Here is a 15,459-nt window from a genome sequence, read left to right as displayed (position 1 = left end):
CATAACCATATAATAGACCACTTGATATACTAAAACTTTTGTATTGAACATTTTTTTCCATAAGCATTATTTTCCAAGATATTTGACCGTTGCCGAACTTTCTCCCATCACTGTATACAATTGTAATGAAACAGATTTCGTTTAGAGTTGTATTAGACTTATATGTGTCAATTGAGGAGAAATGAATTAAAATTTTTTTATTATTTTCAAATGTCAATATCTGTATCTCCCTTCATGAGGATTTTTTAATATAATTCTCATTTTTATAAACATCCAATGTCTTATTCTATATATATATCGCAATTAAGTCTTTCTTTTATTAAACTTATTAAAAGTTCTGTATTTATATCCTCTATTCAACTCTAGTGTATGAAAAGATAATATATAATACATAAATATAAAGAAAAAACTGTACACAACAGATCAGCTGGGACGCTACGTCGAACAGCTGACTGGGGTTCTACGATAGAAAAGTCGGATCGGTAGAAAAACCGTGTCATTTGAACGCATCTTGAAGGGAACGCAAGTCGAATATTCAATTTTGTTCTTCCGCTCGTGAATGTTGCAGACCTTCGAGGTCAGGTCGAGGCCAAATGGAATCGCTAGATCAGAGCTTCGACACCTTCGGCACGGCTGGCATAATGGACGGCACGGACACGTGGTTGCCGCGTATCATGGACAATGCCACGCATAGCACCATTGTTGACGCGGAACTATCGAGGTACATTCTATTTAGGAACATATATACAGTATCTAGAATTTATCTTAAATCTAATGTTGATTCTGAATTGGTTTCTATAGTCTTTAGTGATACATTTGAGCGAGACGAGACGAGACGAGACGAGACGAGAGAATACCGATACCGAGATTTAAGATTTGTTCGCATCGCATGCTCCAACATGCTTCAACATGCTCCTGCCATAGTTCCTATTTCCTATTCACTCTACTAGGCCTTCTACAATAAGCCGCAAGTCAGAAGTCTTAACCAGTCTTAACCAAATCGTTCAAGATGGCTATTGGCCAACTTACCGACTATGACTTAAGATCGCTTAGAACTTCTGACTTGCGGCTTATTGTAGAAGACCTATAATGGGTAGAAGTTATGATAGGAGCATTTTAGAGCATGTTAGAGCATACGACGCGAACAAACCGCGAGATTTACGTCCGTATTCATAGTCAGACCTTATATTTAAGGTTCCTTTAAATTTATCTTCAGATGCTCAGTAGCCAATAAAATGATTCGTAGAGCATCGAAAGATAAATGTAAGGCCTGACTGTGAATACGGGCATTAGTCTCGACAAAAACAAATAATTTTATCTCGAGACATTCAAGAATATCGACTATCTTGTTTCATTTATTTGAAATATTTACATAACCAAACAACACATTTATAATTGTCGTAAAGACATAAAGATATAAAGAAAAATGTGTGATAATCCGTGCAAAAAGCAACGAATCGGTGAAATATCAGGTAAAAAGAGAACATGATTAATAATGATATTATTAGAAGTGTGTTTTAGTTTTAAGTTTTTTCTCAAAAACTTCAATCATAATATCGCCTCTGTTTTCGAATTATTATAAAATTATAGAAGCAAAATGTATACATATGTATAAATGAAACAAAATTGACTTCTGTTCGTTTTGATACGTCTAAAAAATACTTTGTTTCGTATTTGTCTTATTACTTAAGTCTACGAGTATATCTGCTGTACATGTGTCTAATCCTTTTAAGGGTAACAATGTCGAACGCAATGAGCATTCTGTATTTTCAGTATTCTTTATTTTGTAATTATTTAGTAACTAAATAATAAATACGCTTAAAAGGATTAGGCATACACTGTTAGAAATGTTCTTAAATTTCATTAACTTTTAATGTACATTGGTGAATGAAGTTTAATTTCTCTGTAACTGAAAGGACTATTAATGCACATGTTAATGAAATTTAAGTTTACAGTAACTGAAAAATGAAGTGTAATGAAATTTAATATACTTTTATAAATGACATTTAATTAATCGTAATTGAAATAACTATTAATGTACATATTAATGAAATTTAATGTACTTTTACATTTACGAATATTAATAATATTTTAATTAAGCCTAATACTATTAACGCTTAATGTTTACGTTTCTTACATGTCATTATAACATAAGTTACTTTTCAGTTACAGATCTCGTACTTTTCATTAACGTGTAAATTAATTTCTATAATAATGTGTTCATTAATTTCAATACACACGTTCATCACATTTAAGACTACTGTAATTTAGTTTTTATTTACATCATTCATTACACTTAATTTCGTGCATAACCACATGCTTCCTTTACATGTTAATTAAAATTCATTGAGAAATTTCTAACAGTGCATATACAGCAGATATACTCGTAGACTTAAGTAATTGTGGGTAAATACGAAACAAAGTATTTTTTAGAGGTATTAAAACGAGCAAAAGTCAATTTTGTTTCATCTACACACACACACACACACACACACACACACACACACGCGCGCGCGTACGCACGCAGGCACGCACGCCACACGCGCACCACACACACACACACACGCACGCATGCATTTTTTAGCTTACAATTAGTATATTCTCCGTGGGTTTGGTTTTTTAACCCCATTTTTAAGAGATCACAGTACATGCGCATCAATTTAGCTTTAGAGCCTCTTCGGGAGCAGAGGCTCGCTTATGTTTTTGCATTTAGTAGTATAGTTTGCATTCTTACTCCTTAGTTTGTCAACACTTGAGGGGACCTACAGTTTAACACCGAATCCAAACGGCGAACGTGAAAAATCGCATATATAGGGAGCAGGTGGGATCGAATCCGGATTCACAAATCACAAGTCAATCGCACCGAGCGACGAGCCATTCGGCGTCCCTACATATATTTTGCTTCTATAATTTCATAATAATTCGAAAACAGAGACGATATTATGATTGAATCACGTATTTTTAATCAAAACTGCAAATTATTATATAAAAGCTTCGGTATACAGGCGCAATAGCATATAAAAATTTGTAGTTAATAAAGTACCTTTAGTTATTATTTTATGACACATACATATATAAATATAAACATTTAATAATATTTTAACAGTAACGTTTAAGGGAGGGGCAGACGGACGGTTCCAAATGCCGTTTTAGCAAGAGTGCCAATTCAGCAATAGATAGATTATTTTGCGCTGCTACGCTATACAGATATATGTATAGCGTTGTTAGCGAAATAAAGAAAAATTCTTCACTAATTTAACTACTTGATATTAACAATTATAAACTAACATAATCAAAGTTGTCAATAGTACACACATACAAAAATGTTAATTAATAACTTTAATTATGTTAGTTTAATAATGTGACTAAGACTGTCAGTCTTAGTCTTAGGTCCAATTTCACAATTCATGGTTAACTCTTATCCAAGGTTCATCTCTCATCTCTTTTCAATTCTGAAATTAGATATTTTCAATTCTAGAAAGAGATAAGTAATAAGTTAAATCTCGGTTAAGAATCGTGAAATTAGGCTTTAATCAATGAAGTTGGTCAATCAGCGTACAAGTTGGCTATTGGTCAACTTCACCGATAAGATTTAGAACTACCGATTACCGACTCATTATTGAATCAACATAATTTTTCAATATTTTAATATTTTATACATTCCTTGGTTGCCTTGGAATCAACTTAATTTCAAAGTTACAGAATAGTATAATTAAATTTGTGAATTAATTGCGTGAATTGAATTTGAAATAATCTTGATTTTTATTTCAAACTTGTGGAATTTGTGCGCGACACTTATATTATCTTATATTAATTATATAAATTTTTAATAATTTAATATATATAATTATTACTTATTTTAATGTATATATAGTTATGTCGAGAAATGGCTATTCTGATTGTTTTATCTGCCGCAGATTTCCAAAGCCCTTGAGGACCTTTGCAGCGGTAGTGGCGATCATTATCATGATTATTGGTTTAGCCGGTAATCTACTAACGATCGTGGCGTTATGTAAATATCCTAAAGTTCGCAACGTTGCAGCGGCCTTTATTATAAGGTATGATAAACAAGTTTATATATGACTTTGTTATCAAAATTATTTATTTATAAATTTACTTTATAAATAGCTTGTTCACACACACACACACACACATACACACACACATATTGAAGAAGCTTTTGTACAACAATAATATTGTGTTAATGATTATTTCACACAAATCCATCGCATCTAAAAGAAATTGAGTCTTAAATTTTAGCATTTTTTTATAATGCCACTATCTCTAACATTTATGTCTATTAAAATGTAATTTTTATTACTAAAACACAGCTTATGCATTGCGGACTTTGTATTCTGTCTGCTGGTGTTGCCGTTCGATTCAATCAGATTCGTCAACGCCAGCTGGGCAGACATTCGATTCTTCTGCATCTTTGTACCCTTTTTGCGGTACGGAAATGTCGGAGTCAGTCTGCTGTCTGTCGCAGCAATCACTATCAATAGGTGCGTATGTTTTCTTTATCTTCTTAACTTTTTACAGTCGAACTGTCTGATCCAGCTAAAAAAATTTTCTTTGATTCGATCGAATTTAAGGAACTATTAATAATTCAATCTTTTGGTTTTGTAGATATATTATGATAGCGCATCATGATATTTATAGCAAGGTTTACACGAAGTATTGGATAGCCACAATGATAATCTTTTGCTGGATCTTCTCTTATGGGATGCAGATACCTACGCTGGCAGGAGTGTGGGGTGAGTCGCTATTTTATTATTTAATTATTCATAATTGGAGAAAGAAACTTCAACGGCAAAAACTTGCTAAAAGCGGTAAAATTGCAAATATTCCAAGAATAAATAAAAAATATTATTTTATTATATTTGGCAGAATAATAAATAAGACTGTTACATTAAATTCTTAATATATTGACATATAATTTTTTATAATTAAATAAGAAATTAAATATACCATATTCCTGCCTTATATATGTGTATAAATATTTTTTTATTTTACATATATGTATATATATATATTTAATATATTTTTTTAATGTTTTTGCTTTATTATTCATTATTCATTTATACTCCATCAGGTAAATTCGATTACGATCCTAATCTGGAGACCTGCTCCATCGTCAAAGATCGTCGTGGTTACACTTCCAAGACATTCCTTTTCGTTATGGGATTTCTGATACCGTGCTTAGTGATCGTTGGCTGTTACGCCAAGATATTTTGGGTGGTGCACAAGTAATTTGACATTTCCGATATTTATCACGTTTACAATATAATCTTTATTTACCGTTGCCTTGATTATATTACATTAATTAAAATTTAATCACCATTGCAGATCAGAATCGCGATTGCGAAAACATGCTGGACCGACGATAAAGTCACCTCATACGCCCAGAAGGGATATCAGGGAACTCAAACAGAAGCGCAGCGAATGGAGGCTCACAAAGATGGTACTGGTAATCTTTCTCAGCTTCCTCGCGTGCTACTTACCGATCACCATTGTTAAGGTGGCCGACGCGGAAGTCAGATGTCCCGGTAAGAATTATTATTTATAGCGCATCATTTCCGAATGAAATAATATTTCACATTCTCATCTTCATTTATCGCAGCATTGCCTATATACACTCAGTTTTTATCAGCTTTCATTTCTATTTTCTTTTCATCCTCTTGAAAATTATAGCTTATGCAATTATTTATTTTAAATAATAAATTCGTTATAATAAAAGCAATTCATAGAAATCGTATCATTTTAAATTACTATTTAGCGTCGTTCCATCAAACTGTTTCAGAGTGTCACATTCTGGGATACTTGTTATTGTACTTTGCTTCATGCGTGAATCCAATCATCTACGTGATCATGAACAAGCAATACAGGCAAGCGTACGCCGGTGTGATCGGCTGCAAGTGGATAAGGGCGACCCTAACACCGTACGGCAGCAGTGCGCCAGGTGGTGCCGGTCTTCAGGCTCATCAGCATGACTACGCCCAAGGTAACTTCGAGCAACGACACGCGGTAACGCTCACCAAGCTCTGACCGAGCGCGCGAGCCTAAGCGACCACTCGCTCACTTCGTAAGTCAAGGGCACCACAAGTTTGCTGCTTTCTGTTTTGATCGTCACTTTGGTACCGCTGACCAGTCTGTGTGTATATTTATATATGTGCTAACGTCAATTAATCGTAATCCCTAATTACTAATTTATTTCTACGCTCTGCATGTTCTTAACTCCACTTTTCATAAAAATCGGGACGAACAGGCGACGTCAAATTGTCGCAATCGTCACCGGATGCTTCTGCACCTTCGATCATCGTTATAATATAATTAATCATTAATAATGTGCTAACACATAAAAACACCTCGAATTTTTTTTATCGCAATTCGCTGAATTTATTATTGACTCAGTTTGGCTAATCGTAGTTCCGAATATAGTTCCAATCTTCATCGTTGATTTTTAATTAACTAAAATTAAATTATATTAATATCTATGGAATAAAAATTATGGAACTTAATTCAAAATTTAGAGAAAAGAGTATTTTGTCCTTTTATGACTTTCATGAGTTATAAAATATTATATAAATGTTATATACCTAAAACAGCTTTGTTTAATTTCATTATTCTCTAAATAACATATACTATCATATTATACAAAATATAAATTTGTAATTATTTAAAAATAATTTGCTTTATTTTATCGTTTCTCTGTCAAGTACTTGTATTTGTGTATTCTGTTCAACTGCGAGTATTTTCATTGAAATGTAATTGTAATTTATTCCTCTGCTAGACTACTCGAAGGACTTCAGCAAAACGATGGTATCGACTGTCTCTATCGCTATGAATCCCGTGAGAAGTTCGCAATTCCAGGAGGAGCTGTGAGGCGGACGTCGAGAAAAATGGAAAAAACAAAAGACGTTTCCCGTTACAAAAAGAAAGGAGAAGAAACGGAAGATGAAAAGAAAAAGAAAGAAATTGTTATTGATAACCGTGCAATAGTTATCAAGTTAGTTCGCATAATTTTTTTACCTCGTCTAATATGATAAGAAAATAAAATTAATTCATAAATTATTTTGTCATTAAACAGTGAAATAATATGAATGTCGAATATGTTGCGTAAGTTTTTAATTTTTTAGACATTCGCGAAACAGTCAAAAAGTTATACTTTCTGCTGGGTAATGACTTTTACCAAAGATTGTCATGTTGTGTCATTGTATTTTATAATAAAATATAAACTTTGCATTGTCTTTTATTTACATGATTATTAATCTAATAATTTTAAGCGACAATTATGATAAAAAGATAGATTATTGTAATATATATAATGGTTTAGGTTAAATTAAAATTATTTATAAAAATTCGTTGCATTTTTTCATGCATTATATGTTTCGTGTAGGAAGATGCAATCTGTTCTCTAGAAAGATTATAGGTACCTTGCAATTAATATTAAGCTACGATTTTTAATTTTTAATAAACAATTTTTTTCCTTTATAGAACTTAATATTGTTCTCTTATTTCAAAGGTAATATAATTTAAAAAATCAAGTTTTTTAGAAAAGAGAAAAAACTATTTTTTGACTCAACAAAAAATTATTGTTTAATATCTCGAAGAATCTTATTACTTGAGTCGATATACAGATGATTCGCATTTTCATTATATACAGGGTGAATCAGAGTAGTTGAACCAACTTTTTACCCTATGAGAAAATTATCTACTTTATACCTAATTGAATTATAACGTGTGCAGTCAATTATTTTCTCATAGGATAAAAAGCTGGTTCAACGACTTTGATTTACACTGCAGAATAGAACAGTATTTTAGCATTGTTTATTATTAAATCACATTTAATAAAAATTAATTATGAAATAATTAATGTATTCTATTAGTTTACAATTATTCGTAAAAATAACAATTTATAATTGAGCACAGTTTGTTTCGCAAGATTTGGTTTACTGCCGAGTAAGCCACTTCTTGGGATTCTCAACTGTTATCAGTTCGATTTCTTCTGTCGTGAAGCCCTTGTTTATCATGGTTGGCACAACATTATTAACGATATGAGAGTATCCGTGTCCGCCAAAATGTATCTTAAAAATTAAAAAAATATTTTCAAGTGTCTAGTCATTGGGATCAAGAAAACATAAATTTATAAAATTATATGAAAAACGGAAAATATTAGAGAGACGCGTACCAGGCGATGCTTTGTGTGTATATCGTGACTCATGAGAACTCGGTCCAGTTTTTTCTCTTTCTTCAACAGCGCAATACGTTTGACACGCTGTGCATCTGACAGAAAATCGATCAATGGATTCAGCTGATAGAAAGAGCATTCGGTGCCGAACAGGTCGAACTGAATATAACATTTGGTAGCGTCGGCGAATTCCATGAGTTGCTCCTTTTTTATTAACGTACCTATTAAATTAATTTGATTAATCGCAGTGACACAATCAAATGGATATCTAAATTAAAAGTTAAAAATTGATGAAAAAAGAAAAAAATTATGACTCTCTTACGATCGATGTGAGACATAATAGCTCTGCTCGCATCTCCACCCGCCTCTTGATAGATCCTCATTATTTCCATGGGAGCAGATGCATTCCTTCCAGGATGAAAGCTCACGGAGCAACGTAATTGAGCTTGGACCTCGCCAGTTGCACAAATGGCACGTTTTTCAAAGTCTAATAGAAATATTTTATAATATTTTTAGTACATTTTATATATACGTATATATGTATATGCGTGTATTTTAATATAATAGAGGAAAGCCCCCTATTATGAGATAGTTGCCTAATATGAGATAGCGGCATTTCTGCTAAACTAATAAACGCTATCTATTGATTCTACCATGAATTTATTGCTCTTGGATTGAAAACTATTTAGTAGAAAATTCATTATTAGATCATACCTGTAATCATTGTAAAAAAAGATTTTAGAATTTTGATATCTTCAAGTTTCATTGAGATGAGCCTTTAAATCTTGTTTATTATTTAATAAATAAATATTTGGCAATAAATTCTTCATGTAGTGATAGAGTAAGGTCGTACTAATAGAAAAATACGGGATATGTTGAATTGTTTAATTACAGAAGTTAGATTTGATGATCATATAACCATAAGGCGTGGAAATCGTAATATAAGATACCCAGATACCCAGGGTATTTCTAATATGAAATAACTCATGCTCCTATGTCATAGTGAAAATCGTTGCTAAAGAGTAAATGTTATTACTCTTTAGTGAGTACTATAATAAAAAGGACAACCGGAATGAACGTCGAGTGTCTATTTCTGTGATGCTTGATTCCAACTACCTGAAGACGAGTTCTGGGTATAATCGATCGCATGCTTATTTTTCACGCACCCTGGCTGTGTTTGTTTGCATTTTAGAAACATAAAATAAAGTTTTTTAGTTGCAATATTGATACATCTTGCGTTTTACTATCGATTTCTCGGGGCATCTCATATTAGGAGCACAATTTTTTGAATTTGCTCACTTTTTACATTTCGCTAATTTGAAAAAAAAAATGGAATTTGAATTAAATTTTATATAACGTTATCTTAAAGCTTATTAAATTCCCTTTAAAATGACCTATTATTTTTTTAAGTTCTACCCATAGACTTCTAGCATTTATCCAAAATGAATTTGGTATCTCATAATAGCTGGGCCTTTCCTCTATATGTAATATCTTGATACAAGTTTTGCTGAAAGTATAGAATGATTCGAAAATAATCGATATAGTAATAATTACAAAAAACATTTGGTAACTTGTTAAGTACAATTGCGTGCATACCTTCGATCGGCCAATTACTGCCAACTTCTCCGATAAATCCTGCCTTTACTTCGGGATATTCCACGCAACCTTCTTTCAACTCTTCGCATATTAGGTTGTACATTTCTTCTTTGGTCATATTAAGAGTCGATGCATTTTGTGTACTGGCGAGGTAATGGCCTGTTTAAGTTGAGAAAATTTATAACAAATAATATAATAATGTAATACATTAATGTATTATTACGATTCTAAATTATATTTTATTAAATAAAATAATATTATTACACATATATCATACTATACCGGTTCCCGCAATCACGTTAACTCCCAAGGACTGGCTGATGTTTTTCATTAAAGAAATATCGCGTTTCAAACCATGGCTACTATTCTCCACGATAGTTCCGCCACCGGCCTCTTTAAATAATTCCACGTCTTTATAGACAGCTTTTGCCGCGTCATCACCGTAAAACTCCAAGTTATATAAGCTGCTATATCTGATGTAAAACAGTTACAAAATCCATATTTATCATCTTTAACATAATTTTTATTAATTTATAATTATTTATTTATTGTATGAATATTCTCATTTTATACGAAACGGACTATGAGTAATGTGATATTTTCGGATCTAAAGTGGGACTATTTTATTAAACGGGGGGAGAGAAGATAATTCGGAAGGAGGGTATTTAGATTAGACTTACGGGTACTGCCGAACGTATCCGGCATCTTGGAGAGATAAGCTGCCGACAGGGAAACGTTTAAGATGTTTCGGCGGTGATACGTAAAATTTGCGAAAATCAAGAGCCAGATGTTCATGTGTTAGCGTTTTCCCGAGCTCGGATAATCGTTTACTTCCTAGCACTGTATCGGAAAACATAACAACAAACTTAAGTTTCACTATCTAAATCATCTAATACAATAAAAATAAAAAAAGAAATTATTTTTTTCTCAAGTATTTAACTTCGTTATTCCGCTTCTTAATATTTTCCTAAAAATATAATTTACTTCCTTATCTAATTTACTTATCTTCTTGCTTAATATATACACTTACCCGTATTTACGCCATCCGGAAAGTTGTCAGTCATTATTATTCTTTATTTCCGTTATGAATAAAGAGAGAATTTAATCTCTATATTCTGCACTTCACAAATTAAAAAAATGCAATTAAATGCGCGTTCTAAACTTTCATAAACTTAGAATCATTTGCTTAATGGCGTGCACTGGTTCCTACGAGCTACGACGCAACACTGTATAACTTATAACTGCTGCAACGTATTGTGCTTTGCTTCAAATCGACCTAACTCAACCTGGAAACGGTTATTATCTCTACGCGATCGGCGCTATTCTTAAATACTTAAATGTCTCTGTACTCTTAAATGCCTGATAAAATAGTATCAGGGTTACAGCGAGTATAATTAACTTACTTAAAATGTGTTTGTGTACATAGGCTTGTGCGTTATCATAATTTACAAGCAAAAATAACAATATTTGCAAAACGACTTCCATGTTTATTGTCCATCTAACATTCCAAATGCCAGTAATAAAGAACAAACTAGAAAAACATTTATTTTTTGCTACTTTTAATAAAAGCTATGTTTCAGATTAATTTAATTTTTAAAAATTCACAATTTATTAATTATTGTTAATTTTGAATTATATTCAAAGTTTATTATAAAGGTGACATGTCAATTTATATTAGCATGGCTGCAAATGTAAACGATATAACGGCATTCCACTTATTTTTTCGGTTGCTTTTAATAAATATTAGTATTTCAGAGAATTAATTTAGATTTAATTAAAAGAACAACCATGATAAGTTTCATTGCAATTATTTTTTATCTATTATTTATTATGTAAATTAATAAGGGACATTATTATAGCATGGCGGATAAATGATAATAGCATCTTTTATTTTCATGAAATTTCGGAGAATTTGGAAAATTTTTTATTTAATTAAAAATTATTTTTTCAATTTTAATTAAAAAAAGGGTAATTATTAATAAGTTCATCATGTTATTTTCTGTAATTTATTTACGTGAATTTATAAAGAGGACATTGTAACGCGCGGTCAACAAATGATAATGGCAATGGTTATCACATAAAGCAAATATGACTATGACAATATGTATATAAATCTTTCAACGATACACTTTCGTAGCTTCGTTTTATCATATTTCCACCGTGTTTGATGATCTCGCAATTATCTGTTCATGACGTTGATTTATGTATATTCTCAATAATTCTAAGATGATCGTCCATGCATGTGTATACATCGCTCTATTTGCAGCACATAGATTTTTCGCGACTCGATGTGCTCTCGTGCCGTAATCGAATTGAGTCCCGTATACCGTTGTCGAATCTCGAACTTAGCACTTTGTCCACCAAATAGCGTATCGCTGCTTCTGTAAACAAGGATGTTGAATTAAGAATGTTTTTCGATTAAAATCAAAAAATACCAAAATGTACAAATTATATATATATTGTATTAAAGGGCCATTTAAGAAAAGTCGAGTGATTTATCTTGCGGAAACATTGGGAATGTAGGAAAAAAATCATTATATACGTACATATAATATATCAAAGACAATAAATCTAAAAATCAAGACATCAAAATATTCCGGTAATTAATCAAAAACTATTAATATTTAAACATGTATAACGTGATAAATATGTTCTCGTTATTTAAGGCTATTATTTAGTCACTCCTCAATGATCCCTCTTTAATTAATAATAGCATACAAATATTTTTTTATAGAAGTAAAACAATATGTGTAAGCTCTTACAATTATAATTATTCTGTCTTTTGAAACTATATTTCTTTTAATATTATTAACAATTAAAAACATTAATGATAATACTAATAATTATTACTTTTCACACATTAATAGATATTTATGCAATAAGTAAGATAACAACTTTTTTTTAAGGATATAAATATACGCGGGAAAGATGAGCAAAGAATAAGCTGATCGTCCACCTACCGACGTTGGTGTTGTTCTTCGCGGAAGTCGCGTACCAAGCATGTATTTTGTTCTCTCTACAGAACTTGGAGATCTGCTCGTCGGTCACGGCAACCGATATGTCACATTTATTCGCCAGGAGCACGACTGGTATACCCGAGCCGTCTGGCAGCGCGACCTTCTCCCTGAGATCGTTCAGCCACTTCTTCATCGACTGGAAGGTCGCCGCTCGTGAAATGTCGAATACGAGAGCCGCGGCTACCCTATGTGAAAGTCAAATCAATGAGCGAGATTGACAAATTAAAAAAAAATAAATTAAATTATAATAAATAGAAAATACAGTTGAGATTTTTCAGATTCAGTAAAAAATAAAATATCTAATCTTAATTACTTCGATGAATCATACACTGTTAGATATGAAAGGAGCAATGACAAATCTCTCGAGTTATAAATAACGTTTTATTTTTAACTTCTATGTACGTGAAATGTAAGTCAATTCATTTCTGTGATTTCAAAATATAAACAACAAATTTATCCTTGTAATTAATGCCATAATAAATTAAATTTAAGTCAAATTTAATACATTTTCTTGAGTGAAATTGTTTATTTCATTGTTTTAGTTAAAACGACTTATTTGAGTAGCAATGACAAAACCTATAGAAATGATTAAAAATAACTCAAATTGGATATAATTTGACATTATAAATTTAACAGTGTACCATTAAATTGGAGCCAAATGTCTATTTATGATAATAAACGTATTTAATACAAAGGAAACTAAAAGAAACAAACTAGATCCAAGCGGATAATAAAAGATACATTAAAGTCATATTTACGCGTATTTATAATAGACCCTCGTCATGTATCCAAATCTCTCGTGACCAGCGATGTCCCTAAAATATCCAAAAATTAAATTGTCTTTATAATTATGTATTCTTCGGGATTAAGAATAATTTCGAGGGGTCGCAAAATACATGCGAGAGCCCTTGAAGACAATAAAGTAGCAAGCAATATAAATAATGCGTCTACAAGTACCATAACTGTAAGTTTATTTTAGTTTGCGGATCCCAATCGAGCGTTTTTATCGCAAAATCGGCGCCTATGGTAATCTTGTAATTCGAGGAGAACTTCCCTGGAAAAGACAGTTTCGAGAGTGTGCGCCGGTGACGTCCGGATTAATAGTGTCGTATCGCAGCTGCGGTGTTTGACGCACGTATCGTTAAGACGGATAAGCCGGCTTGCGCGCATTTTTCTTTCCTTTTTCTGAATGTACGCTCCCGCAATACCTATCCTCTCGCGACATGCGATCCACAACTGTGATTGCGATTAAACGCATGTCACGTTTAAACTTTTCGGAAATTTCTTGCGAAACAATTCTGGGCAAGAATTGTTAATTAACTTTGATAATGTGGGCAAAAGACAAATTGCAATAAATTACCTTCCGTATATCTTCTGACCAGCGCAGTTTTGCCTAAAATAAATAATTTCTGTGAAAATCTAAATGGGAAAACTATTAAAATATAGATCTTGCGTTAAATTCTGTGAGAGAACTGCAATGTAAGGGTAATAACCGAAAAGGATTCGCACCAATTATATAAAAAATTAGATTCAGTGAAATAAACTAGTTTTCAGATATAATGTAGCTTATATAACGTAGTGAACGAAAAATATAATAAACACGAGATTCAATAATGAATAGTTTTTGAGAGCTATCAATTTGTTTTATAAGTTTTATACTTTTAATACATCTTTTGATATAAAAATTGTATTTCAAATTGATATTTCAAATAATGTAAGTTTATCAATTACGAATCTCGCCGTGACTCACCGACACCGTAATCGCCAATGACAAGGAACTTGAAGAGGTGTTCCTTGTGGCCGAAGTTGGACAGGACGACATCCGAGTCCCTCCTAGACGCTCTCGGAGTCATGCTCGCCGTGTGATCCGTTCGTCTCATCGATTCGATCGCTTTAACAACACACTTCGCAAACCACTGTCGGATTCTTGTTGACGGTAATAAACGATAACAGAAGAAGACGAAAGAGACGGACGACCCCGCGGGTCGCGTCCACCGTCTCGCTCCCCTCTCAGACAGTAGTTCGTATCAGCAATCATTTTCTCTGTTATCTCACCTCGCCGTAAACACGCTGCCGTCTTTCCTGCGATTTTTATATACGCTACAAGTTTTTAATTAAATTTAAAAAAAAATCTTTTTGCCGCGTAAGAAGTCAATGTTAAATATATTGGACAAATAGGTGAGGAGTGAAGTCATCAAGATAGTTTCGTAAAAAGTGCAGGCCTTTATTTTGCGCATACACCTCTTTGTAACGAGTAACACGGCAGCGATTGTTGGCTTCGATCGAACCTTCTCGGTTTCTGTATGGCGGTGGCTGGGTAAAGGCGAGCCAGACATCATCACATACATTTACACGCGCGTATTGGTTTTCCTAAACTCTTTGGAAGATAGTTACGACTCCATTTCCGCTCGGCAATTAAACGTACGTGGATCAAACAATAAATAACGATTAGACGTCATTAATAAATAACGAGATTAGGTGCAATATGTCGGACATATGCAAAAAGATCTCCACCCTCGCTCCCATTTTGTTCCTCGTCAAAAACGCAGGGATGAATGTGGGACGCGAAGGGAAAGAGATACGAAAGAGATAAATATAAATAAATAAATTGAAAAGGGACAGACGTACAGTGTGAATATTAAACTCTAAGATTGTAAG

The 15,459-nt window shown here is 32.6% G+C and overlaps 3 protein-coding genes across 5 annotated transcripts in view; 1 reads left to right on the top strand and 2 right to left on the bottom strand.

The window, feature by feature from the left end:
- The window catches only part of moody (G-protein coupled receptor moody), a 13,043-nt gene extending 5,936 nt beyond the window's left edge, over positions 1 to 7,107 (top strand). The window contains exons 2-9 of one of the 2 annotated variants that reach the window (XM_018504100.1): positions 569 to 721; positions 3,918 to 4,058; positions 4,332 to 4,502; positions 4,627 to 4,754; positions 5,093 to 5,246; positions 5,347 to 5,546; positions 5,801 to 6,001; positions 6,791 to 7,107. In XM_018504100.1, coding sequence (XP_018359602.1) covers positions 594 to 721; positions 3,918 to 4,058; positions 4,332 to 4,502; positions 4,627 to 4,754; positions 5,093 to 5,246; positions 5,347 to 5,546; positions 5,801 to 6,001; positions 6,791 to 6,882 — 1,215 coding nt within the window. In that variant the 5' untranslated portion in view covers positions 569 to 593 and the 3' untranslated portion in view covers positions 6,883 to 7,107. Of the gene's footprint in view, positions 1 to 568; positions 722 to 3,917; positions 4,059 to 4,331; positions 4,503 to 4,626; positions 4,755 to 5,092; positions 5,247 to 5,346; positions 5,547 to 5,800; positions 6,083 to 6,790 lie in introns of both variants that reach the window. The other variant, XM_018504101.1, reaches the window with a different exon arrangement.
- Positions 6,047 to 10,991, bottom strand: LOC108758890 (phosphotriesterase-related protein). 2 transcript variants are annotated; one of them, XM_018504103.1, is made up of 7 exons: positions 10,815 to 10,991; positions 10,465 to 10,624; positions 10,067 to 10,257; positions 9,785 to 9,943; positions 8,511 to 8,675; positions 8,189 to 8,409; positions 6,047 to 6,307 (listed from the first exon to the last, which is right to left on the bottom strand). In XM_018504103.1, the coding sequence occupies exons 1-7, from the start codon at positions 10,846 to 10,848 to the stop codon at positions 6,272 to 6,274; spliced, it is 966 nt and encodes a 321-aa protein (XP_018359605.1). In that variant the 5' UTR covers positions 10,849 to 10,991; the 3' UTR covers positions 6,047 to 6,271. The 2 variants fall into 2 exon arrangements, with proteins under 2 accessions (XP_018359605.1, XP_018359604.1); XM_018504102.1 differs by lacking the exon at positions 6,047 to 6,307 and adding an exon at positions 7,887 to 8,084 and having other exon boundaries at positions 10,815 to 10,848.
- An 832-nt stretch (positions 10,992 to 11,823) lies between these two features.
- LOC108758708 (ras-related protein Rab-32) lies at positions 11,824 to 14,886 on the bottom strand. Its single transcript, XM_018503784.1, has 6 exons — positions 14,552 to 14,886; positions 14,162 to 14,194; positions 13,759 to 13,855; positions 13,560 to 13,616; positions 12,745 to 12,986; positions 11,824 to 12,165 (listed from the first exon to the last, which is right to left on the bottom strand). Exons 1-6 carry the CDS (start codon positions 14,679 to 14,681, stop codon positions 12,041 to 12,043), a joined length of 684 nt encoding a protein of 227 aa, XP_018359286.1. The 5' UTR covers positions 14,682 to 14,886; the 3' UTR covers positions 11,824 to 12,040.
- Positions 14,887 to 15,459: the final 573 nt, after the last annotated feature.

Source organism: Trachymyrmex cornetzi, unplaced genomic scaffold (genome assembly GCF_001594075.2).
Source record: "Trachymyrmex cornetzi isolate Tcor2-1 unplaced genomic scaffold, Tcor1.1 scaffold16, whole genome shotgun sequence".
In the NCBI taxonomy this organism is placed as follows: domain Eukaryota; kingdom Metazoa; phylum Arthropoda; class Insecta; order Hymenoptera; family Formicidae; genus Trachymyrmex; species Trachymyrmex cornetzi.
The sequence above is the reverse complement of the archived record's forward strand: the minus strand, read 5'-3'. Positions and strand labels throughout refer to the sequence as shown.